Source organism: Drosophila ananassae, chromosome XR (assembly GCF_017639315.1).
Source record: "Drosophila ananassae strain 14024-0371.13 chromosome XR, ASM1763931v2, whole genome shotgun sequence".
Classification (NCBI taxonomy): Eukaryota; Metazoa; Arthropoda; class Insecta; order Diptera; family Drosophilidae; genus Drosophila; species Drosophila ananassae.
In genome coordinates this window covers 17,449,971-17,476,394 of record NC_057932.1, presented here as the reverse complement: position 1 = coordinate 17,476,394, position 26,424 = coordinate 17,449,971, and the positions used below count along the sequence as shown (strand labels likewise).

The 26,424-nt window shown below is 34.7% G+C and overlaps 2 protein-coding genes across 2 annotated transcripts in view; both read right to left on the bottom strand.

The window, feature by feature from the left end:
- The window catches only part of LOC6502352 (neurogenic locus Notch protein), a 37,758-nt gene extending 32,096 nt beyond the window's left edge, over nt 1-5,662 (bottom strand). The window contains 1 exon segment of the mRNA XM_032451944.2: nt 5,494-5,662. Coding sequence (XP_032307835.1) covers nt 5,494-5,650 — 157 coding nt within the window. The 5' untranslated portion in view covers nt 5,651-5,662.
- A 587-nt stretch (nt 5,663-6,249) lies between these two features.
- Nucleotides 6,250-26,424, bottom strand: part of LOC6502351 (irregular chiasm C-roughest protein) — a 53,899-nt gene continuing 33,724 nt past the window's right edge. The window contains exons 2-6 of the mRNA XM_001967513.3: nt 12,626-13,658; nt 12,216-12,318; nt 11,955-12,082; nt 10,796-11,891; nt 6,250-10,557 (exon numbers count right to left, since the gene is read on the bottom strand). Of these exons, the coding sequence (XP_001967549.1) occupies nt 9,998-10,557; nt 10,796-11,891; nt 11,955-12,082; nt 12,216-12,318; nt 12,626-13,627 (2,889 nt within the window). The 5' untranslated portion in view covers nt 13,628-13,658 and the 3' untranslated portion in view covers nt 6,250-9,997. The remainder of the gene's footprint in view (nt 10,558-10,795; nt 11,892-11,954; nt 12,083-12,215; nt 12,319-12,625; nt 13,659-26,424) is intronic.

The window sequence follows — 26,424 nt, the reverse complement described above, 5'->3', positions numbered from 1 at the left end:
CCAAGTTTTTCAATAGTTTTTGTTAATTAAAAAAAATAAACGAGATTAAAAAATATATGGTTAATTTTTTAAGACCTTAACTAAGACACTTGAGAATATAATTGAATTTTTTTAAGCCTCAACTTTAAATAATTTGCTTAAAAAAATAAAGATAACTATTCATACCCACTACTTCAGTCTAATAACCTTCCACTACTCCCATTTTCTTTCTGTGCACACCTTTGCCTTATTTTTCTTGCTCTTTGCCTTCTTCATCTCCGTCTTATTCTTGTTCTTCTGCTCCTGTCCCCTGGCTCTGATCGTGTTCAAAGAACAAGACACACAAAGTGTAGACGAAGAAAACCCAAACAGAAGAAGAAAAAAAAATAAAAACTTGTTCGGTCAGTGCGTCCGCTTGTATGTATCTTGTAGATACAAGGCGGCTGGCTCAATTGTATCTGTATCTGTATCTGTACCGACCAGACCAGAGAGTCGACCATAAAGAAAACTCATTAAACTGGCCATGGCAGGGCGCACTAATTCGCTTGAGTTTCAGGTCTCTCTCTCTACTGCGCTGCCTCCTTCCTCAGTTAAGAGTTCAGTTCAGGCCATCATTAAAAGTCAATAAACAGAAAGAAAAAAAAAAAACAGAATAAAAGAAAAAGAGATTTTTAGAATCCATAGAATCCATGGATTTCTAAGCGGATTTAATTGCAACACACAGACTCCAACTCCAACTCCGATGTGATGACTGTTTTCATAATTAGTTTAGCGAGAAGTTTGAAAAAAAAAAAAATTAAATAAGAAACCCAAAGAAAAGGAAAAATCTCAATTCATTTCTTCGGAGAGACCATCATCTTTCGAGCCATTTGAGGCATTTTCCCAAGAGGAAAAAGCTTGGGAAAATGCCATTTTTTTTCTTTTTTGCAATGACGATCATGATTTATCATGTTTATGCAATGGGACTTTTTCGATGGGAAATAATACTAAATAATATACCGAAAAATTCTACCTGATTCTCAATCTTCAAGGTGTGTCCCGAAAAACAAAAACAGGATCACCTCGCAGAAACGGAACTGCTTTTGCCTTATTTTTTTATATTTTTTTTTTAGCCATATCAAGTGACCAGGCCAACAAGATTCCTCTTCACATATATGTATATAAACATAATTTTTTTTTAATCAGTTACTGGTTTTTTTCTTTCTTATTTTCTGTTCGAAAAGGAAAAGGAGCAACAGCGAGTTTAACACTTGAGAAATTAGCATCGCCTGCCACTTGATTTCATATACCGTTTTTTTTAATTAAGTCTTCTTAAGTTACTGATGGGAAAGTTATATATATTTTGTAATTTTTTTTCTTGTTTTTTGGTCCACATCGGCGGTGTCGATTAATTAATAAATGTGACAGTAAATGGTCGATAAGTGGATGTCTCGGAAATTAATTGAAATGCCGAAAAAAAAAAACGAGATCAGCTTATATTTCTTTGTTTTGGGAGAAGAGGAGAAATTTTTTAAGGCGGCGTCCTTGAAGGTTTATGAATCGTGGGAATTGATTTGCTTTTAATAAGTATTTTTATTTTTTTTTTGAAGTCCACATGATACTTGAATTAATGAATTCCACATTTAATGACAAATTTATGCAAAAATTATGCAAATTAAACGTCAAGTAATTGACTTCTTGGCTCTAATAATGCATATTACAGCAACTCATGGGTTAATTATTATTCCAGTTGTGGCTAAGAATTCTTTAATATTAGATAATTAATAGTTTCAAGTAAAAGTTATTTATAATTTAGCAACAGGATGCACATAGTTGGTTTTAAAGAGGTATAAAATATATTTGATAGAAGATTTTTAATAAATAAGGTCACATTAATTTTTAATACATTTTTATTTATCATAAAAACATCATAAACTATTAAAAGAAAACTACTTTCCATACTTTTTATTATTTTATTTAATTATTATTTTTTCAATATTGTTTTTCTTACAACTTTGGTCACTTTAAACTCAAAAAATCATTATTTCCTTAAAAATACTTCTATTTTCTTTATATAACTGTCATAAAAACCCTTTCTAAGACCCCGATAAGTGCAATATCCTCTTCCTAGCCCCTTTTTCACTTTATAAAATACTCTTTAAAATAGAAAACCCCCTTAAAAACTCTTAAATGCCCTTCCCCGCCTCCTCCCTACCCATTTTATAACCATTAAATTTAGTTACAGTTCCGAGCAATGCAACTTTATGTGGATATGATCATAAAATGTACATTTTACGATCCATAAGCATGTTGGAGAGTATCTAGGAGTAGGTCCTAGGGCCTAGGGCCTAATTAAGGAACCGCCGCCGTGTGCGTGACTTACAAAAGTCAAAAACTATATATGTATATATATGGTAGTTTACAGGGTGCAGGATATAGCTAGACAGGAAATAGCTAGAGAGAAGCGACATTGAAAAAGGGAGCAAAAGATACAAGCCATCATCGGAGTATCTGAGAGTTTGAAAAGGTTCCTCCTGGCTCTAGGTAGGCTCACAAAAAATCAATCTGTCTCACTCTCCAGCTATCTCAGTCACTCCACAGACGCATTATCGTAATTTGATCTTTGAGCAAACAGCGTAAAAAGGACGCGCATGTGCAATATGTGCCAGCCAGCCAGCCAGGATATGCCAGGATATGCCACAGTACAGGCACTAACACAGGGGTTGCTCTCCTGTCCTTCCTCCTGCTGTCCTGCTGTTTTAATTTTGGCTCCAGGAGCACAGCTGTCGTTTATTCCATACTCTATACATATAACACGTATCCCTATATTTTTTTTTTATTTTTTCTGTGCCTGATGCCTTGAAATTGAATGCGGTGGTTGGTTCGGAAAACCGTTACGTTTGCCATATTAAAACCTGCGAAAAAATGTTTCCTAAATGCAGGCGGCACCAAAAAATATCAACAAAAAAGAGAAGAACCAACACGCCTCAAAAAAAAAAACTACCTTTTTAAAAGTTGAATAAACTTTCAAGATTGCAGCAAATCGAGCGGAAATATTGGTATAATTTACAGATCATGTTTATGAGTTTCAAGTAGATAGAGTTTTAAAGGGGAAATTTAAGGCATTTGTTTGAGGAGTTTTTACTTGATAAGTTAGAGATCAGTGGTTTTTGTTTATATTTTAGGAAGAAAAGTGGTAGATTGTATGATATACATAGATCGTAAAAAAAATTATATAATAGATCATATTATAGAGCAGATTATAGATTATATCATAAATAGTATAAGATATGCTTTCTAGATCATATTTTAGATCAGTTATAGATCGTATTTTTATGTTTTTATGATTGTTTGAGGTGTTTCTGGGGTTTAATTTGTAGATCATATTAAAATGTATAAATAACATAAGAAAAACTAGTCCTAAAAGTAGTCCTTTTTCCAACTATTTCTCTCCTATTCCAAATCCTAATACATATCTCTTATCCTAAGATAATATTTCCCATTAAAATACTATTAATTTGTTCCTCTCTCTATGATAATTTGATTCAATATTGCCTCTTTTTTTTTACTTTTTTTCCAACTTCCTTTTGGCTAATTTCTTGCATTTTTATGATTTATAAAAAAAAATGCAAAATAGTCGATCAAAGAAATGTGAGAAAGGAAAAAAGAAAAGAGTTTAGGAGGCGGAAACTCGAGAGAGTTCAGGAAGTGCCCAGGTAAAAGTTAAAGAAATAATAGTTCAATGATCTTCAGAGGCAGATGGAACAAAAAACGAGAGAAGAGGGTTCTGAAAATGATTATTTAATTGCTGGGAAAAATGAAGATCTAAACCAGTGATTGATGAATAAATGAAATAAACAGTCAGTAGTATTGGGTATTTTTTCTTATATCATTTTTTGATGGGCAAAGTATGTATATTTCCTTCGTTTTTCTTGAAAAGTTGAACGACAATTCCAGTTAATTTGAAGCCAGAGTTCCGCGGAAAGTTGACATTTGAAGACGAAAGGCAGGCGATCGACCCAAAGTACACCTACAACAGTTATTTGCTTTATGATTAGACAAGAGGGCCACAAAGTCAGAGTCAGAGCCCCCAGAGCCGTTCCATATGCAAATAATACATATTTCACCCTCTTCGGTTTAATGTTTTCTTTTTTTTTTTTTTCCATTTTCTGTTTCCTTTTCATTTTTCGAAAACTTGTCAAATACAAGATATAGAAACTTACGTGGTATTTACATAACAATATATAGATAAATAGATACTTTTTTCCAGTATTTAGGTTTGAAAGGAAGTTGAGCCATTGGAAGGTAAATACTAAGCTTTCATGGAAAAATAATCAGAGATTGGAAGAAGACGATTTTAAGGATCAAAAAAGTATCTTTAAGATACATCTTCTTCTACTAACTCTTTTAAGTCTTAAGAAAAAATAATTCAAAATGCCGTCGGTAAAAAATCAAAATCGCCAACTTCAATAAAAATCCATTTTAATTTTTCTTTTTCGTAAAAAACTAAAAAAAAAAAGGTGGGCTTACAAATCTGAGAGAGCATGCGCAGTCAGCAAAAGCCAGAGAGAGAGAGAGAGAGAATGAGAGAGAGAGGAGACCACGCGAGAGAGAAATAGAGTGAGAGGAGCAAAGGAATGAAAGAGCGACCACCTGTCCGAAACTGGCAACAAAGCGAAACGAAGGAAGATACGAAAAGGAAGCCGAAGAATACAAGCCATGGCCAGGCCTGAATAGGAAAGGGAAGGACAGGAGAAGCAAGGAGCAGGCACAAAAAAAGGGGGAAACAGAAAAAGGCAAAAACCAGAAAAAGGCTTAAAAATTCAAGTATTAAGGAAGTGGTTTAAGATTTAAGGATTTTGGGGTTTAAGGGTTTTTTTTTAAAACAATCAAAAAAATTAATTACAAATTTGAGGCTTAAAAAAAACAGTTGGAAAAGTAGATTTCGAATTTTTAAGACTAGGAAACAAAGAAATAAAGTAACTAAATATTTAAAACCTATTTCAAAATATTATAAAATTTAATTTGAAGTTTTTAAATATTTTTAAAATATTATTTGCTTTGTTTTCCTTTTAACATTTAAAAAAATAACTAAAGGAATTTAAAACATTTAAAATATTAATCCTTTAAATAAAGCCTTTAATTTAAATATTTAAACTAAAAAGTATGAGAGAAATTAATCGAATAATTATGAAAATAATTGAAAACTCTAGAATAAGAAGCTAAGATACTAGAATATTGGTTCTCAAGAGTATCTTTAAGATACTCAATCTCTTTAGAAGACTTCCAAGCCCCATATCTTAAACTCTCCCAACTTCTATCTCTGAAGTTCATAAAAATTCCCAAACAATTGGAAACTAATATCTGAAAAATGAATCCAAAAACCACGCAATATTTCCACGCTTTTCTGTTGTTTCCCTTTCTCTTTCGCCTTCACCACCTTTATCCTGTGTTCCCTTTTGATCCTGCACTTCGTGATCGCTGGCAGAGGCATTTGTTTTGTGATTTTTCGTGGGTTTTTGCGGATTTACTTACCAGTTCCTCCATGGACGGTGTTTGGCAAATTCGCAAACGCCAGCGTCAGCAGCAGCAGCGATGGCAGCAGCGACGCCGACCGTGGCAGAGCTAACATTTTGCTAAGAATCCAGGTGCTTACTGCTCGACTGCGACGTCGGCTGCGCTGCAACTGCATTGTAATCCAGTTTCCAGTTTACCAGTTTTTCGTTTTTCGTTTTTTTTCTTTTTTCTTTCTTTCTGTTTCTTAGTTTTTCTGTTTTCTGTTTCGTCTTTTATGCTTTTTCCTTGTTTTTCCTCTTCCACACTCTGAGATTCTTTTGCTGAAGTTTTAGTTTTCAAGTTTTTTTTTTTAAATATTTTATTTTATTGTTTAAAACACTTGTTTTTAGTGGGAGATCCTTTTTTTTATTTCATATTTTATTTAACTTGATAAATTAAAAGCAGACGCTCTCCCGACGATGGCGACATTTTCTGTTTCATCTCATAACTTTAAACAGCAAAAAAAATGGTAAAAAAAAAATAATATTAAATTCCTTGATAGATGGATTTCCTTTCGGGAATTACTATATTTTTTGTTGCTGTGAGGATCGGAGTTGAAATTCAAATTCAAACCGACGCCACACGAGATGCTAGCTCGCTTGCTCTCTCTTTCTAGCGCGCACACTCTCACACACACGCACGCGTCCGGGCGCACACACACACACACCGCCGCGTTACTCGACCAACAAAATAAAATATTGTTAACCGAGTTAGTAGACACTTTTCCGTAAATCCTTTTTATATCCTTTTTTTAAGAATTATTTATATTTAAAATCAGCGACTTATTTGGTTTAATTGCGCTTTTGGAAGCGTTTTCGTAGCGTTTTTAAACGCCATATTCTCTGGCTCCTGTTTCGGTTGATTGTCGGTTGTTTCTTTTTTTTTTTTCGCCTCTTTCGTTTCGTTTGTAATTCGTTATCCTTTGTGCAATCACTTTCAAAAAAAAATATATATATTTTTTATTTGGTTTATTCGTTTTATTGCGCTATTAGCTTTATTATTTAATTCTTAATTTTTGTGTTATCCGTGCGTGTGTTTTTGTTTCAAATAATTTTGTGCTTGGTGGTTTTTACTTTTCAAACGAGCGCACACACGACCGCCAGCGCCGAAGTTCGTTGAGAAAAAAAAACACTGGAGCGGCACGTCTGCCATCTGTTTGTATCGAAATATCGATTGCCCGATCTGCAGTATTTTCTGGTATTTTCTCTTCGCTCTCTCAGAGAGCGCATACACGTTGTGTATGGTGCAGCTGTGGGCGAGCGAGAGAGGAATACTGCTTTATCGATAGCTTGCAGCACGGGCGCTCTCTCTCTCTCTCTCTCGCCGATCCGACTCTCTCGCGGCCACTCTCTCGCTCTGCCGCTGCCGCTGCGGCTGCGCTTGGCGTTTGCATGCACTCTTGCCGAATGCTCTCTCTCCCGCTCTCTCAGGCTTAAACAGCAGGCTCTCTCTATCAGTGTTGCGCGGCTTTACTTGTTTCCGCTATATTTAGCATATTTTTTAGGGATTTTATTATTTATTAAACAAAAATGCTTGTTTTATTTTGAAAATTAATTTTTTTTAAATCTTTTCTGCAAGAAAGAAAAGGTGTTTTATACAACATGCAACATAAACAAATGAATTTAATAAGTCGTACATTTTTGCTTATATATTTTGCCTTAAGAATATAATAAGATAATGAGAATTATTATTATTTTAGTTTTAAATGCCTAAGAAATATCCATACTGCCGTAATTAAATATGTATTAAACAAGTAAGGAATAATAAATAAAGAAACAATATTTTTTAAATGTAAAAATAAATAGATATAAATAATTTACACTTGTTTTATTTATTATTTCAATTCTTTAAAAATTGTTAATTTCCTTGAAAGATCTTGGCTGACAGCTCTGACTCTCTGGCTTTCTCTTTGAAATACTGGTTTTCTCTCATGCAACTCCCGGCTTAAAGTTGAGGTGCACTTGCCTCCCTCATACCTTTATGCCTATCGATGAATATCGATAAGAAATACGTAGCGGGAAATTCAAACTATAAAGATCAATAACCCAAATAAAACATCCACATTTTTAGCATTTTGAAATATTTTATTTCATTCGTTTTTTTTTTCATGTATTTTTATTTCAACTAATTTGAGATTTTCTCGACTTAAGATTTAATGTAATCCTCATTTTCCTTGCCTTTTGCCCGCAATTCATTCTTAGTTCTTTTACAATTCGTCCTTTTTTCCGTTTCCTTGCATTTTGCACTTCACAATTACAATTTTTTCGGTAATCATTATAATTTACTTGGCTTAGTAGGATTTTCATTTAATTTTTTTTTTTTTTGGTTTTTTACTTTTATCGTTTCATTTTTAACATCTATGTAATTGAACTCTTAATTGAATCGTTTGACAATTTATCCAAAAAAATTGAACATGATTTTTGTTTTCAACTCTGATTTATTTGATGATTTATCCTGTGTTTTTTTATTTTTAAATATTTTTTTTTTGTGTAAAAAGCTCTGCGCAATAGCCCAAGGAAAGAATATAGAATAGATTCGATTGAAAAAAATGAAAGTAAATGAACAACATTTAAAGCATTTTCTTTTTTTTTACGGTATATTAATCTAGATAAATACGTATTTTTTATATTATAGACAAAAAAAAAATTGGCTTAATGAATTAAGAACCCAAGAAGGAATCATAAGGCAGCATTTTGTGTTAAAATGTTTACGCTTTACATTTACTTATCGATTTTTTATTCAATTTTCATTTTTTGGTAGATCGCTCAAATGTTTTACAAATTCTTGCTAAGCTTGTTTTGTTCAAATTTTTTTTTTGTTTATTTTTAAAACTGTTTACATTTATTTTTCGTTTTCTTTTTTATATTTTTTATAAATAGGCTTAAACCACTAAGCAGAAAAAAAAACACAAAAAAAAAATTTGTTTAAATTTATCATTCATTCTAAATCTTAGCTAGTCATTTTTAATTCAAGCGTTGACATTACACATTTATGCTCTAAATATATATATACGATATACAATATTTTCTTTGTTTTTTTTTTTTTACATAATTGATTTAAAGTTTAATTAATTTATTTGCTTAAGAGCTAGACAAAAAAAGTTTTACGTTTTCACATGGATGCTGGGATGCTGTGGCCTTTAGAACCCGATCAAGTTTTCTTTTCGGTGCTATATGTATTTGTGATATATATTTTGAAATAACACCAATATTTTACATTTAAATATTTGATTTTAGTTTGTGTTTTGTGAATTTGAAAAAAATGGGGGGCTTTTCAAAGTAAACTTTCCAGTTTACTAGTATTTTTTTTAATGATATTTTTGAGATTCTGTCTATATTTACTTTCTGTCTTTACTTGCTATCCATTTTTTGTTTATTTTGGCCTATCTTGACCGGGTAAAAAGGTCAAATTCAGCACTTACTCTAAAAGTTTTCTCACTGCATTCAGTTTTCCACATAATATATATATTTTATATATTTTTAAGTCTAAAAATTTGATAAATTTTGGCTTAGAAAATGGTTTTTTTTTTGCTTGCTGCTTTCTGTGTTTTAGTTTTTTTTTTAGTTTACTTGGAACTAACTACAGGCATTTTATAATTATTTTCATATTGAATTAAATTGATTTTCGGTTTTTTGTTTTTGTTTTCTTTTAAAATTGTATGCAACGCGCTGTTTTAAAATTAACTTTTGAAGTTTTGTAGTTGGTTTTATTTTTGAAATGTCGTTCTTTTTTGTTTTTTTTTTTCAGTGTTCGATACGTTTCGTTTAATTGATATATGATTCCTTTTTTTTTTGGTTTTTTTTAGGGGGTTTGGGGGACAAGGTCCCATAGACCCACTCGATAAGTAGCTTAAAATTTGCACTAGTTGATATAATTTGCCATCTCACTTTTCATCGAGTTTTGCCATAAAATAATTAACGCTATAAATCACAATACGGTTTTTGTTTTCTTATCTTTTGTTTTTGTTTTTTTTTTTTAAATGTATATATATTTTTTAAGTTTTTTCTCAAGTTGTATAAACTATTTTTCTTTCAAGGTTTGGGGATAAAACAAAAAATTAAGAAATAGCAGGAAATATTTTGAAAAATTTCAAAAAAATTTGGCTGCCTTTAGGAACAATTGTGCAAAAAATTTGCTTATAAATTATAAGTATTTTTTTTCAGTGCATAAAAAAATATTTACCAGCCTTAGAAAACAAAAATAGCTTATAAACTTGAGGATTATTATGCTACTTTCGATTAATAATCGATAAAAAAAACATTCATACACACTTTCTCTTAGTTGGCTAAAAGTTTTTCAGTTTTTCGCTTTTTTTTTTTGTTTTTTTGAATTACTATTTTCATTACAAATTAGAATACATTTACGAATGGCTAATGGCTCTATAATGCGTTTTATTTATAGGGTGTATATGCATTCCGATAATCGACTGATTTATCGATATATATCGTACGATATATATCGTTTTACAAAGGAATTCGCCAATTTAAACATGTGTGGCGAGAGGTCCTTTTTGTGTGTGCCCCTTGCCATTGTTGGGCAGGATGAACTGCCCGGACGGACTCTGGGCACACTGACCCCCCAAGCCGCCTCCCGCTTGGGGCGTGGCCGCCAATGTATTACTGCTGGCGGTTAAATTCGAACTGCTGCCACTAACGCTGCCCCCGGCACCGGCTCCGCCCCCAATTCCACCCATCCCAACGCCACCCATGCCGGACATGCCGCCCATTCCGCTGGCCAGACTAACGGCAGTCGAGGATCCGCCATTTCCGTTTCCGCTTCCGGTTAAATTGCCCACCGGACTCGTGTTGAGAACGGCATTGGCGGCGCTGCCGCTGCCGAAGTGCTTCAGACCGCCGTTCATGTGATGGCCGTGGCCGTGGCCGTGGCGGGCGGCGTGGTATGGCGGTGGGGCGGGTGTGGCCGCAGGATTGGCGGTGCTGGGTGGCGGGAGGGGCGGCAGGAGGGAGGAATTCGTCCGGAGATAGGGATTCCCGTAAATGGCGCTGAAGCGACTGTCGATGCCATTTTGTAGCAAAGGTTGTCCTGGAAATGGTAATTAAAAAATTATTATTATTACTATCGATTATTTTTAATAAGAACTATCGATAAAATATCGATATTTTATTAAAGATAGTGATGGTATTTATTCAAAATTAGTTCTAGTGATGGTATTTATTCAAAAAAGGATCTTTTGATGACAGTATCGATATGTACTATCGATATCAGCTGACTTATTTCTAACTTTTATCGATAAATCTTGAACTTTCAATCGAATTCTTACCTAGGAATCCATTTGCTTGAGATTGCTGGAGTTCATGGCGCTGATTTCTCGGCAAGCTGGCACCACCACCACCACCAGCTGCTCCTGCTCCAGCTGCCCCACCACTAGTGCCACCATTTCCCGAGGCAGCCGAATGCGGCAAGGTGGCCGAGTTCATGCCGCCGTTCTTCGACTTCCCAGCCATCTCGCCCGGAGGACTGTAATCCAGAGCATACTCGAAATAGTGGGCATAGCCATTGGCCTGTGGTGTCTCCTTGTAGGAGGTCTCCTGCTGGTTCTTCAGATTCTTGATATGACACTGGCGATTATAGCGATCGCCGCCAAAGTCCCCGGAGAAGCGTTCATCGAACTTTACGGGCCCGGCCAGAGGTACCCCCAAAGTGGCGCCCTTCATCTGAACATCAGGCATAGGAGATTGATTCAAGTTGATGGCCAGTCCATCACCACCCGCCTCGGAGTACTCCACATCATAGGCCTTCGATCTGAGTTCCGATTTCAGTTCATTTAGTTTATCCCCACCGCGGGACGCCTCTGGTATCACATCCGCTGGCATCGGCTTCTTGCGACTCCTTCGCTTTCGATAAACGATAATTATCATCACGATCATGAGGATAATGGCCACGGAGAACATCGAACCCATTACGACCAATAGAACAGGGATATTTCCGGGTTCTCGGAGTAAACTAATCACCAGAGAATCAGCTCCATACGAGTTCATCACCGTACAGTTGTACTTGCCGAAGTGCGACGCCTTGCTATCCCGGATTATGAGAGCGGCCCTCACACCCTCCGGCAAGTGGTGTTCCTCAAAAATGTAAATATCCGGATCGGCACTGCTCATGTTGATGACCTTGCCCTCAAAGGACCAAAGGATATGCTCCGCTTTGGGGATACTGAATGCCAAACAATCAATTTTCACGCGACTTCCCACGCCCCCAAACTGGACCTTGTGGGAGGTGATGATCGGTGCCCTTTTCACATAAATGGTAGCCTCGGCTCCAATTTCCGGAAATCCATTAACCACAGCCTTGCAGAAATATCTTCCGGCTGTCTCGCTGCTTACTTTTATTTTTAATTCAGCTTCTTGGCTAACAATCTAATAGAAGATAAAGAATTTAAATTAATCAACAGATATAGTTATGGGGAGAAAGTAACTTACCTGATCGTTGTTCTCATTGATCCATTCGATTTCGGGAGGTGGGTTTCCGGCCACTTCACAACGCATACTGACAGTAGCTCCTAAATCGGCTTCCACACTCACAGGACGTTGTCGAAAAACTGGACCAACTAATCAAATAATTGTAAAAAATTAGTTGAAAAGTTTAAAAACTAAAGAAAAACTATCGATTTTGGCAATCAAAGTCTGATTAAAGACCTATCGATAGTTTCAATATTTTTGGTATTTTTTTTAAAAACTTACAGCTTATATCCAGAGTCTTGCTTTGTTCGCTCTTTCCCACGGCATTAACGACTTCGCATTTCACAATCGCATCATGGTACTGCCTGGTCACATTGTGAATGATCTGTAAAATAAATTATAGTTATCGATTACATGTCTTTATTACAAAAACAAAAGAAAAACTTAACAAAACTTCTGTATAATTTAAGAAAATTAAAGAAATACGCAACTATAAGCTAAAATTTCTAAAATATCGATATTTTTTAAACAAAACTCCAACCGATAGCAACATAAAGAGATAAGAATATCGATTGTTATCGAAAACTTAAGAAATTAAATAAATTTCTCAAGTTAATAGTAAATAATAATTGTTAGAAACTAGATAACGAAATACTATCGATATTTATCGATACCTGTGAAAAAAAACTCACCATTTTTGTAGTAAAATCCCCCGTCATGAGTTCATCGTTGATAAACCATCGATAGCTGAGCTCGTGAGGATTGGCATCCGCCTGACAACTTAGGATGACCTCGGCCCCCTCGGGGATCTTGCCACCCGCCAGGGCGCCACCCACCACCGACACCGTGACCTTGGGCGCATATTTGACCTCCAGCAGTAGCTTTGCCGATCGATATGTTCGATCGGCGGTATTTTGGGCCTGACACGTAAAAGTGGTATTATGATGCTCCTTTTTGGGGGCCAGTTTGAGGATGGATTTGGCGGTGATCCTTCGGGAATCGGCCAGTGGCTCCTTGACATACTCAATGCCCTTGGTGAGGACATTCCCAAGGCCATCGATCCATGTGATTTCGGCCGCCGGCTTCCCGCCCACTGAGACGCATTCCAATTCAATTTCACGATCCTCGGTGGTGACCAGATAGTCGCCTTGCAGGATCTTCGGCGCTTCGGGCGGCACAAGGACTGTCAGTTTGGCGAATCTCGACCGGATGCCCTGTTCGCCCTGCGGTCCAGGACCCACCTGACACTGGTACTTGGCATCGTCGTCCAGCATCAAAGGATAAATGTCCAGCGAGAAGTCACCCTCCTCGTCACTGCCCACCATCGAGTATCGTTCGAATCCACTGAGATTACGATGTTGCCCCAAACCGAAGTCGTCCTTGGTCCATTGCAGGGCGCCGACCTTCTCCATGACGCGACACGGCAGCGTGACCCTTGACCCCACCACCGCAGTCTGATCCTGCGGCTCCATGGCGAAGTGTTGGCCGCCGTTGTCGCCGCTTTTTGATTTTGTTTCGTCCATCGAGGACGATGAGGACTGCGAGTTCGAGGACGAGGAGTCGCTGTGATGTTGATTTTGATTCGATTTGTTCTTGTTCTTTTTGGCTTGGACGGCAACGGGCTGCAGGATCAGCAGCAGGACAATCACCAGGATCGGCAGGATCAGAGGAATTTTCTGACGCATTTTCTTCATTTTTTTTATCAGCGGGTTTTTGTTAACTGGTCTGGGAGAGAGAGAAATTATAGAATATGGTTAGAAAATGTTAAAATTTTAAATAATTTATTTAATTTAAAACTAAAACTTATATTAAAATAGAAATAAGGCCCTCTAGTAGCTGCTTTAGTTTCTAAACGCCACCTATGAGTCGTCTTTAAAAAGAGAGCGGCACTTCTTCTACCAGCCCATAGAGGGCGTTCGAGCTTCTCCTACCACTCCATAGAGGGCTTTTGTGAAACAAAACTACCATACAGATGGCGCTTTTTATATTTGTATAACATATTCATTCAAAAAACCAATTAAAAAATAAGTAAATTATAAATCATTTCACTTTATTTAAATACAATTTATTTCATTAACAGAAAATGCAACCTCTCCGGTTTCATTTTTAATTCAATAGTTTTTAATTAAATGAAATCGAAATGAAAACAGATGCCGTCAAAAATAATTAAAAATCCCTTTTTCACCTTTTTTTCCAGTTTTTTTTTGTGGGTCAAGTTTAAAACAACATGTGTCTGCAATATGTACAAATAAAATGAATAAAAAAGTGGGGAAAAAAATGGGTCTGTGAAGCCAAAAAACCTTTGAGAGTGTGTGGCACAAAAGTTGGGTTGTCAGATGTCTGGATTTGTGCCATCAAGTGCAAATGCAACTGAAAACTGCAACTGCAATTGCAGATGCCATAAATGTAACTGGGAACGTAACTCGTAACTACTGGCGTTAAGCTGTATGGTCTACACGGAGAGAAATTAGGGAGGGATAACTAGAGAGTGAAATTATTAAAAAGTTATTGAAACTATGTCTGTAAAAATATATATATATACATGGAGGTAATTTTTAAATTTATAATTTTTTTAAAATCTTTTTTTAAAGATATTTCTTAAGGAATTTAAAAAATTTGATTAAAATAAAATTAAGAGGTACTCCGATGTTTGAGGTCTAAAAATGTCATTAATGTCTTCTATAAAAATAAATTAAAAATGTATCAAGAAACCCCCTCTAATTTTTTTTAACTACATCAGTGGAAAATCTTCAATGATGTTACTCCCTGAAACTGTAAATTCAACTCTCTCCAAAATTGAAACATATTTGCAACCGACTTTGCACGAATTTCTCTCGCCTGAGCTGCTTCCTTTTTTGTATTTTTTTTATATTCTTTTCTTTGTCCCTTATATAGTAGTTTTTTCTTATTTTTTTGTACGATTTTTTACGCGTTTTTTTGTCGCCTATTTTTTACATTTTCCGCTGGCTTGTGTACATTTCCTCGCTTTTCCACTTGCCGTTTTCCCTCTCGGCTGAATGGAAACTCACACACACACACCCACACACACAGAGAAAACAGGCCGCCAAACATATGTATGACATATGCGATAGGGGCGTCTTACCGCCCACTTTTCCAACAAACGCCCACAATGCCCTTACGCCTCCGTTCCCACATTTTCTTGTTCCTTCCCTTGTCAGTCTGTGTTTGGCCTTGGCATTTGTGGCTTTTGTTTGTTTTTCGCATTTTTTTCGTGGGCTTTTCACTTTTTATTCTCGCTTTTTAATCCTTTTCTGTCCAAAAAGTGTTAAGGATATATCAGCCACACTTTAAGATACTTTTTTATTCCTGATCGGGATCAACTCAGGAGTCGATTGAATCGCACGTCCGTAAGTCCCTTTCCCAGCGAACTTTCTACGAAGTTTCAATGTTCTAACTCGGTCCATTTCCACCCGATTCTTAAGCGGAATACCTTAAAAGAATTGTATATCGATTCTCCATCGATCTGCATCAAAATCTGGGAAGGGAATATTTTTTAAATTTTTTTTTCAATTTTCTGAGGGGTCCCCTTCAAATTTCATAAAATACATGGAAAGCCCCATATGACCCCGACCGAAGGCCATATCTTTGCCAATTCTCATCCGATTCTTGAAAGGAATACCTTAATCGATTTGTGAATCGATTCTTCATCGATCTGCATCAAAATCTGGGAAGGACATTTTTTTTCAGTTTTTTATAAAATTTTCTAGGGGGTCCCCTTCAAATTTCATAAAATGCATGGAAAGCCCCATATGACCCCGATCGAAGGCCATATCTTTGCCAATTCTCATCCGATTCTTGAAAGGAATACCTTAATCGATTTGTGAATCGATTCTTCATCGATTTGCATCAAAATCTGGGAAGGAAATTTTTTTTCAGTTTTTTATAAAATTTTCTAGGGGGTCCCCTTCAAATTTCATAAAATACATGGAAAGCCCCATATGACCCCGATCGAAGGCCATATCTTTGCCAATTCTTATCCGATTCTTAAAAGGAATACCTTAATCGATTTGTGAATCGATTCTTCATCGATTTGCATCAAAATCTGGGAAGTAAATTTTTTTTCAGTTTTTTATAAAATTTTCTAGGGGGTCCCCTTCAAATTTCATAAAATGCATGAAAAGCCCCATATGACCCCGATCGAAGGCCATATCTTTGCCAATTCTCATCCGATTCTTGAAAGGAATACCTTAATCGATTTGTGAATCGATTCTCCATCGATCTGCATCAAAATCTGGGAAGGAAATTTTTCTTCGAATTTTTTGAAATTTTTTCTGATGGCCCCCTACTCTTGCTATTAATTTTCTCTATTTAAAATATTTAAGCAGGTGCTCTTTAATACTTAAATGCCAGCTATCAATTTTTACCTTTAACTCCTTATCGCTTAAACACGTGTGAGTTTGCGTGTTATTTTTCTGTTTTTGTTTTATTTTATTTCCACTTCGAAAATCCTCGCCGTAAGTTATCCCAACTATTTCATCAAATTAGTTCCCTTTTCTTTCTTAATTTTTCTTTTTTCTTTTTGTTAAAAAATAGTAAACAAAAACCAGTTGAAGAGTTAACGAAACGCGTCGAAAGACAGCTGACTGGGATATATGTATCGTATATAGAATATATATCCCCCCAAAACCCAATCCGTACCGTTTTTTCTATAGTCTTGGCTATAACTCTGTCGTATCGCTATTTCGGTTTTTTTTCTATTTTTATACCCTTTATGTTTAAGGGTATATTTATTTTGAGTTCCATATTATTTATTTTATTTTTTAAATGTTATTTTTTTAGGTTTAATTATAATATTTCTGAAACTGTTTATATCTTTTAATTGTCTGTAATTTATAGCCTAAATTTTATTTAAAGTTAGGGTATATTTTGAAAGTCCTTTGTCTTTTGTTTTGAGGTCCTTGCTGTTGCTTGTTTACCAGCGCCATGATTTACGGCATTTGCACTTTGACTGCGACTGTGTTCCTCTTGTCCGTAACCGTGTCCGCTTTTTTGTGTCCGTCCGTCCGTCTGTCCGCTTGTCCGTTTGTACGTTTGTCCGCCAACCTGTCCGTCCGTACTCCAGTTTGTGGGCTTGTGTGTGTGTGTGTGTGTGTGTGTGTGTTTGTGCGCTTTGTGCGGTTCAGAAAAGTCCGAGAATATAAAGAGCCGGAAATGCCCGGCGTGCGTATGTGCCAGGTGATATAAGAGGTGGAAAGAGGGTGAAGGTGGGGCTTATGGTACACCTAAGTTCAAGATATTGGGGGTTTTTATTTAAAAAAAATATGTGAGAAAATTATAAGAATTTAAAATATAAAAATAAGGGAGTTCTCTTGCTACTATTTTTGCACAATATTTTCATTTATCTTTTCCTATTTTCTATTCCTATTTTTATTTCTATTTAAATCCCATTCCTAATATTTTAACCCCTACTGTTTTTTGAAAAAAAAAAAAGTAAAGAAAGGCCAAGTAAAAACTTTGGATAGCTCGCTTTGCTGGAAGCAATATGCTTGCCTAAATTATTAAAAATTATAATAAAATTTTTATGACCATAAAAGGCCACCGAACGAAAGTCCGTCTACTTCCCCAACTACCCCTTCTACCCTCTCTATTTTTTTGTTGTTGTATTTTTTGCCTGTAGACCCTTGGGTCCTGGATCCTTGGGCCGAAAGTTGTACAGGAAATGACTGGACATGATTTTTGGTGAACACATAACTTTTGTTTTTGGTTGCGGTAGATTCTCGTTGGATAGTAAAAACCACTTCCCCGATAGTCAAAGAGACTACCCAAACCCCTACATTATTTTTCCCTACTCCCCTCCTTATATATATTTTTTTTTTTCATAGAGTTTTATGTTATTGTAGTTCCAGGCGAGACATTAAAATTACTTTCGGACTTGCTATGTCCGCGCTGTCACTTGGTTTTTATTGTCCTTGGGATCATGAATTACTATAATCAGTGCAATTGTCCTCCAGTAATAGGGAGTTTTGGTGGAAATGGAGTTTTGGTTAATAGGTTTTTTGTTATTTATTTTAAAGGGACTTTAAAGGTAGTTTCTTAAAGTCTGTTTTAGGTTTTTTGGCTTTAATAATTTGTTGTCGTAAATTGGTATTATTTTTTCCCACCTCTAATAATTAATCTCTCATTTGTTATCGATAATTATCGATTGGCGTGCTATTTAAGCAATGACTGTACGTTTTTTTCTCCCAAAAATATAAACATAATCAGTATCAGCCTCTTTACTTTTTGTGTTAGTTTCTGTGTTCCTTTTGTGTGTTTTCCAAGTAACCCATTTCCTGTTGCCGCCTCTGCCTCTTCCCTCCTCCAAGGACCTTTCCCAAGGACCTCCTCCATCCTCCATTGTTTATTGTAATTTCTGACTGTCAGCGTTATTGTTGTTGTAGCTCTATCTAGTTGTTGTTTTGTTTTTTTATATTTTTTTTTAACGCACGTGCCACAGAAGAATGCCAGAAAGAGACAGTCCATAGGTGGGTTAGAACGAGAGAGCGACAGAGACAAGTGAAGCTAAAGACAGGACCTGGAGGTTGGGGAATGTTGGGGGGGAGAAAAACGGAAAAACACATGCCACGAAAACGCTAATGACACACACAACCAAACACACACACACACACACACACACATACCATATCCTAGTGAAAGAGGAGGCGTGGCTAGTGGCGGGGGCGTGTGGGTGTCTTTCCCAACATTATGTTAATTAGATCCCTCACGAAGGATTTTCGCTGGAAATATCTTTCATTCTCAACATTGGGTAAACAAAAGTTTTTCCTTCTTTGGAAAACTACGCCACACACACAGGGACACACACACACACACATACATACATACATCCGTTGAAATTAACACACATGTATGGGGCAGTGGCTTAGGCGGAAAGGGATGTTGGTTGGTTTTAAAATTTTAATTAATAAAAAAATGGTTTTATTTCCAAGAAAAACTAAAAAATAAAGATACAAAATTTAAAAGATAGTTTTTCTTAATATTCTTTTATTTTTTTATTGTTTATATTTAAAATTAAATATTTATAAATAGTTCTCTCATTTTATTTATATTTTTAAGACCTTTTTTCTTTCTCATATGGTTTATATATTTTTTTAAATTATAAATATATATTAATATAGATTTTAGGATTAAGAAATATAAAAAATGTCTACAAATTATATTTTAATTAAAAAAAAAAAGTAATATAAGTTTTATATTGTCTTTAATTTATTTAAAATATTTTAAATAGTGTTTTTACAAATACAAAATATATCTAAAAAATCCTAGATTAATTTTTTAAAATGCACTAAGCCCCCCTTAAGACCCCAAGCCATGCCCCTGTTTAAAAGACCCGCAGAAAGTGTCCTTTCTGGATTGTCATGTGATTATTATCCTTTTTTTTTTGTTCTGCTGTCTTTTATTTGCCTGACGGAAGTTTACCTTTAACAAAGGGAATTAACGAGAGAGAGTGTAAAGAAATGTTTACAAAACAAGTTAAAAATAAATAAGTTTTGAAACTGGGAAGAGCTGAGAGCCAGAAGACTGCAGAAGAAGTCTGTTCCCAGTTTCCCTCCCCCCCGAAAAAAGGAGCAACCCGAAAATCCTAATCAAATTGATGTTTCTCAGCTGCTCAGTTTCCTCCTCCTCCTCTTGGACTCTCTTCTGGCTCATCAGTATCAGCCATAAATTAGCCAGAGGCGTCGGCACAAAAAAAATATAGGGGGGTGTGGGAGGCATAGGAGTTGCGTGGGCGTGGCAAGGCCAATAAATTCATCAATTTTCGGGGAGGAGGGGGGAGAAAAAAGAAAAACAAAAACATGGAGGAGCTAAAGGAAAACTTTTCGCGCCGCCTTCGCACTTGGCAAATGCCACGCCCCCAGCATCCTGGCATCCTTGAGTTGGGAAGCCTTTTAATTGAATATTAATAACAAAATCCTGCATATTAAACAGAGGCCGACACAACAAAAGCAACTTTACCAGCGCCAGGACCAGGACCAGGACCAGAACCAGAAACAGAAACCGTAACAGTCGAAAGGACGAGCGAAAGGACCTTTTGTTAATATATGCACACATCTGGATGAGAGCATCCACTGAAAGAAATTAGTATTATTTTCAAAAAACTATCCTATAGTATATTTTTAATATATTTTTTTTAAATCTTCTAACTCCAAACTTCAGTTCTTAAAGTAGTCTTAGAGGAAACTTAATTTTAATAATTTCTCACTGTGCATATGAAAGTGTAGTTTCGGCCTTTGTATTGTGGCACGTCTCTATATCCTGGCCAAAAGTCCTGCGCTCCTGACGATGTCAAATGTTAATGCAATCAAATTGGAACCTCATTCAGTTCAAAGAGGAGTGCGAATTCGAATGTATGACAGGAAACGGCACTAAATCCAATTATGCATGTAGGGGGTGGTGTATGGGGCTTCCAAGGGGGGGATAGTAGGTGGTGGGGGTTCGGGGGGAGTGGCTATCCTATAGCGGATTAAGATCCCACTGAAACGTGTCCTTTTTTTTTTTTTTGGTGTTCGTTCCTTTGAGTGGGAGAAGCCCACGAAAAATTCACTTTAATTCCCAGTCAGTGTGTTAAAATTTAATTCATGATTTCTTTTACTTAAGTTTTTATACTTCTTACCAAATCTTAATTTTAATTGGTAGGTGTTTTAGGGTATTATTTAAATTTAGCTCAGATCTGAGGCTTACCTGTAAAGAAAAGATAGAAAGAGATTGAAATTAATAGGTTTATAAGCGAATCATTTATAAATTATAATTGATGGTATATTATTTAGTAAATTTTAAAAATAACTATAAAAAATAATTTAATACTTGGCAGTTTAATTTTGAATTTGTTTGCTTAAAAAGAATTTGAAATTCTAGACTTTTTTCTAGAATTCTAAACCAAAAAAAAGGAATCTTATATCCGGTACTTTTCATCTTTATTTCTAATACTTAGAACTAGAAATATATTTTTTAATAGAATTTATGTTTAATAAAAAAAAAACTCAGCTCAAAATTTCAATATAATTTTAATATTTTAAGTATTGTTTTTTAAAGAAGCGCGTCCTCTAATATATTTAAATTTAAATTAAAATATAACATTTTAGATTGAAGTATTTTTGAACTAACTTATAATAAATATTTTTCTTTTAAAATTTCTCCACTAAAAAAATACAACAAAAATCGTTAAAAAATGCCTCAACAAATATACCTTTCATAAATATTTTTTTAATTATTTTTTTTTGGATTATTAATTGAATGACTGGTATTTAAATAAAGCGAATCATTCTTTGAATCCTTGCGTGTCGCATTCCTTTTTATTTTTATTTTTTTTTTCAATTCGCTTTGGCTATTTTGTTAGGTATTGTTGTTGGTTGTTGTGGGCACCTCATGCATATATGCTTGGGTGCCATCATCACCCTGGAACCCCCCTTTCGAATCCCCGGCTCCGGCCCCGGTCCCGGCGCAATTAAATCGATATTACGCGAGCCTGAGCCCGGGCCTGAGCCTGAAGCCTGAAGCCTGCCTAATTGCGGATGACACGAAATTGTTTGCGCTATAACAATAAAGCAAAGCACCCACCCACCCACTCCGCTCCTGCCTAGCACAGGCAGACACCCCCCTTTTGGCACCTCTAATATACAATAGGTTGAATTTTATCAGGGGTGTCGAAGGGGTTCTAGTTTTTTAAATAATATTATTATCTTAAATAAATTTTAAATCTAAAAAATCCCCCTTTAGGCCGCCCCTGTTTAATAATTATCCTTAATTATCCTTAATATCTCTCGACCTTTCTTGACCCGCCACTGCAAGCTGCACAATATTGACACTAGATGGCGCTGCGGCATACACAAATTCTAATTGGAAATTGATTCAATTGGAATTCGGTAAATGAAAGGAGTTAACTGTGTAATTAACTCCAGGCTAAGTGATTTATTAAAGCTATCTAAAAAGCTGCTTAAATAATTACCAGCAAAGGTAGGCTATTTTCAAAATATTCATTAATTTGAACAAGTAGAAATTAAGGGGGGTAGGGGTTAAAGGAAAAACAAACAAAATAATATTATTTTATCTATTAATATTTATTAGATTTTAATAATTATTTGATAAAAATAGCTCAACAAATAAATTATTTTTTGTTTATTAATTGAATAATTATTACATTTTAATATTTTAAAACCTATATTTTTCCTACTATAAACCTCTTTTTTAGCTTGTATATTTTTTCATTTATTTTCCCTCAGCCCCCCCTTCATAGAAAACTTCAAGTATTTACAGACAAGAAGCTTGTAGTCCTAAGCGATTTACCAAAAAGGCTCACAAAATGAGCTTAAATTCCCCAAATGCGCTTAGGTACAAAAAAAGGGGGGGATACAACCTACAAAAAGTAGCAAGAAAAAAAATAGAAAAAAAAATGTAAAAGGTTGGAAAACAATTTAAAACGTTTAAGCAAAGTACAAAAATACAACAACAAAAAACACAAGAAATGTTAACAAAAAAAGAACACACATATGTAGGGGGGGGGGTTGGTAATTGCATGTGTGTAAGTTTGTGTGTGTGTGCGTGTCTATTCATGTGCAACAAGGAGTCTAACTTAAGGGAGGGAGCTGTGGAAGGAGGCGTGGCAAGAACAGGCGTCTTGCCAGACATGTGTTCCCCCCTTTTATTTATTTTTTTTTTTGCCCATTTTTGTTGCAAGTGGAAGGCGAATGCAGGCGAGCAAGATAGCAATATCAGTTTTCCGCCTTGTGCTGTATAATAAACAATTTTTACTTAAAATACACACATATATAACAGTCAGGGGCTTCCAAAGGGGTTCTAAAAGGGGGTTACTAGCTCTATTTTATAGCGAATTCATTTTGAAACAAATATTTTAGAGAAAAAAAATTGTATTATTTTTTTTTTGATTTTTTTAAACCAAGGGGCTCTGAGTCCTTCCCTAGTCGAACCCCTAGTTAGTCCTGGGAAAAGTAACAACTGCAGTGGATGTCAAATGAATCATTCACGCAAGGTGCTTTCAAGTTTTATAAAAAAGCTTTAAAAATATTCAAAAAATAGTAACAATTTTTATAAACATTTTAAACATTTTTTAAATAATTTTAGAGAGAGAAAAATGCGATATTTTTGGAAGAAAATGAGTTATTGATTTAGAATTCATAAAAATAATAGTCGAAAAATATAAATAGTCTCTATGATTTCGATTTTATATAAATAATAGTCTAAAAATATTTATAGTCTCCCCTAAAATGGAACAAAAATATATTAAAAATAGAATAAAACAAAGAAATTAATCCAAAATAGCCTAAAATAATATGAAATTCCCTTGAAAAGCTTCTTTTGTTTATTATTCCAACCTTAACTCCCAATTTCTATTGTTTACTTTGTTATTATTATGAATAATAAGTTATTTCTGGGACTTGATATATTTATAAACAATTTGTTTTTGGTTTTTGTATTTTTTCAACCCCTTTGTCATTGTTAGAAAATGCCACAAAATGGCATTAAAATTAAATAAAGACTCGTATTAGGCAAGGGCATGTGTTAAAGGGGGGGAGCTCGCTGAGCGAGGTTACGCCCCTCGGTTAAGGTGGCATAGTCCTAGTCCTAGTCTCTCCTCCATAGAATGGATCAATAATGGGCACAAAGTTTCCAACCTCAAACCCCAATACAAAGCCAACAATAATAAAAAAAAAAAGGGTTTAGGACCTAAGGAGGGATTTTCTAATGTTTTTTTTTATTTCTGTACCAGAGGCGTGGTAATAGAAAGGGGGCTCTAAGGGGGGGAGCTGCTATTATTGCTGTTGCAGTACAGTTAAGTCAATTTTACAGCAGCAATAACAACAATAAATGGCAACAATGTGCACTAAATTGTGCAAAACTTCGTTGCGTTTTCTGCTTCTGTTTCGGTTTCTGTTTCTGTTAGGACACTGAGGAAAATTCTTACAAAAAACATACAAAGTGTGTAGAATTTTTTAGAAATATTAGTAGCTTTTATGGATTTATTTTTAGAAATTATTAGAGTTATTTTAACATTTTATTTGATTTTTTGAAGAGTCTTTCTAGAAACTCATATTTTTCTTAGAAAACTAAAAAAAAATATAAATAAAATCTATGAAAAATTATATTTCCTCAACTTATATATTTTTAATAATTTCAACATTTGTTTATTTTTAAAGCTTGTACTTTTTTTTATATAAAAATAAACTTTTCTTTTATATTTTCTTGCTTATTTTGTGAAAAAAATATAGTTTTTCAAGCCCTATTTAGATTTAAATTTTGTGTAAAACCCCTTATTTTCTCTCAGTGCCTTTGTTTTGCTTAGTTTCGATTTTTGTGTTGTTATTGGCTCTTCTTCTTGCCCATGTTTGCCATGTCATCAATTAGGACATGCATTTGGTTTTTCTACAATTTTTTTTTCCTATTTTTTTTTTGCAACGTTTTGTTTATTTTTTTCCCATTTTTGCGAAATGATTTGGCGCAGTTGAATAACAAAAAATGTTGCATACATTTCAGCGGTTGGAGGTTCAAAGAAAATAAATATAACAAAAATTATAAACCAGAGAGAGAGAGGAATAAAATTTCAAAAATAAATTAGAAAACTATAAAGCATAGAAAATATTCTCTCTTAAATTCTAATAATTTTAGTTTGATTTGTAGATGGTAGTTTTGTTGGCTTAGCCTGGCATAATATTTCAATAATATTTCTATAATATTTCTATAATATTTCTATTGATTAGTTATCTAGCTGGAGCTGGATTGAAGGCGCAATCAATTTCAAAATGCATTTTGTCCTTGCGCATGAGTGGACGTCGGTGGGGCAAGGACATTCAAGGAGGTGGGGGCTGACAATAATGGGTGACACTAGCTGCATAGGGAAAGGGGGCAGCAATATTGGAAATGCAGTAAATAATAAAGTGCAATGGGTGTAAGGTGGCTGATATATATATTACATAACGCATATGCACTGGAAAAAAATTAAACAACTAAGAAGTAATCTTCAAATTGTGAAAAAAAGAGCTTAAAATTAATGAAGAGATGGTTTTAAAAGTCTAATTAAACAAATTAAGCTAAAAAATCTTGTGAAAAAGGTTTCCAAATGATTTTTGTTATAAGATTAAAATATAATGAGTAAAAAAATAATTTTTTTTAATTTTTTGAATCGAATATTTAATAAGAAAACCTTAATACCTTAAAGATCATAAATTTCTAGTTGAGAATTATAGGAAAAAATAATTTTTAAATGTTATTGAAGTCATGAATTTAAAAACTACAAAAAATTTTAAGAAAATGCAAAGAATTAGTAAAGAAAACATAATTTTTTCATAATAAAGTCTGTAAGATCTAAGAATTTAGGCTTCAAAATGTCTAGTTGAGAATTATAGTAACTTAAAAGTTAAAATATTCCCATTAAAATGGTTTTCGAAGCAATTTCTGATCATTTTTCGAGGCTACCTTTAGTATATTTCTGCAAAACCTAAACCTCTGACTCAAAAACAGTATTTAGCAAAAGAAAGTACCTATTATTTTATCAGTGTATTTCAGAGCAACTTATTGGGGGCAAGAATCTATGCGGGCTTATGCAAATGTCGCTCTGCGATATCCACCAACCATCACCACCCAAAAAAAAAATGGTCAAAAAAATAAAAAATTTATGAAAATCGCGAAGAAAACAAAAGAAGCCGAGAATCGAGATAAAAAAAAGCGAAAAAAAGGAATTGCAAGAGAATTGTGGACTTGAAAAGCATCCAATTCGATGTCAGCAGCAGCAGCACAGTTGAAAACAAAACAAGAATTACCCAAAAAATAAGAGAAAGAAAACCCTTCACAGAGAAAGGGAGAAAAGCGGAAAAATCTGCGGCATAAAAGAAGGGAAAATCGCGCTCAAAGTTATCACTGGCTCTGACTCTTTCTTTCTCGCTTTTCTTTTTCTTTTTCTTTTCCTTTTTTTTTTTTTTGGGTAAAGCCCAGAAATGGATATGGGCAAGTGGAAAAGCAGGAAAAGCGTGGAAAAGTCGATGAAAATTGAGAAAATCAAAACCAAGATGGTGAACGCGACTTAGATTGATGGAGAGCCGGATGGCACAAAGATCTCATTGTCATTTTTGAAGGATATGTGTGTGTGAGAGTGTTTTGCGGAAATCCAGTGGGAGAATCCACCAACGAAACTTATCCGAGGTCAGTGAAAGCGAATTGTGGACGAGTTTCCTCTAGGATCTAGGCTAAGCCCAGGGATTTTTCTCAACAATAGAAGAGAAAGTGAAGGAATAAAGAGAGTTTTCTGGGTTTTTTTGAAGGGAAATATGAAGGATATTAGGGGGGAATACAAGCTATAGACTTTTTAAGTTGGTTTATGCATTAATTTTTTAAATTTTAATATATTTTTAGTTTTTAAAACAAATATAAAGTGGCTTGAAATTAAATTTAATGACAAATTTGATGAAGAATATTTTTTTTTAGCTTTTTAGTGTGCCCAAAGTTGTATATTTTATTAAACAAA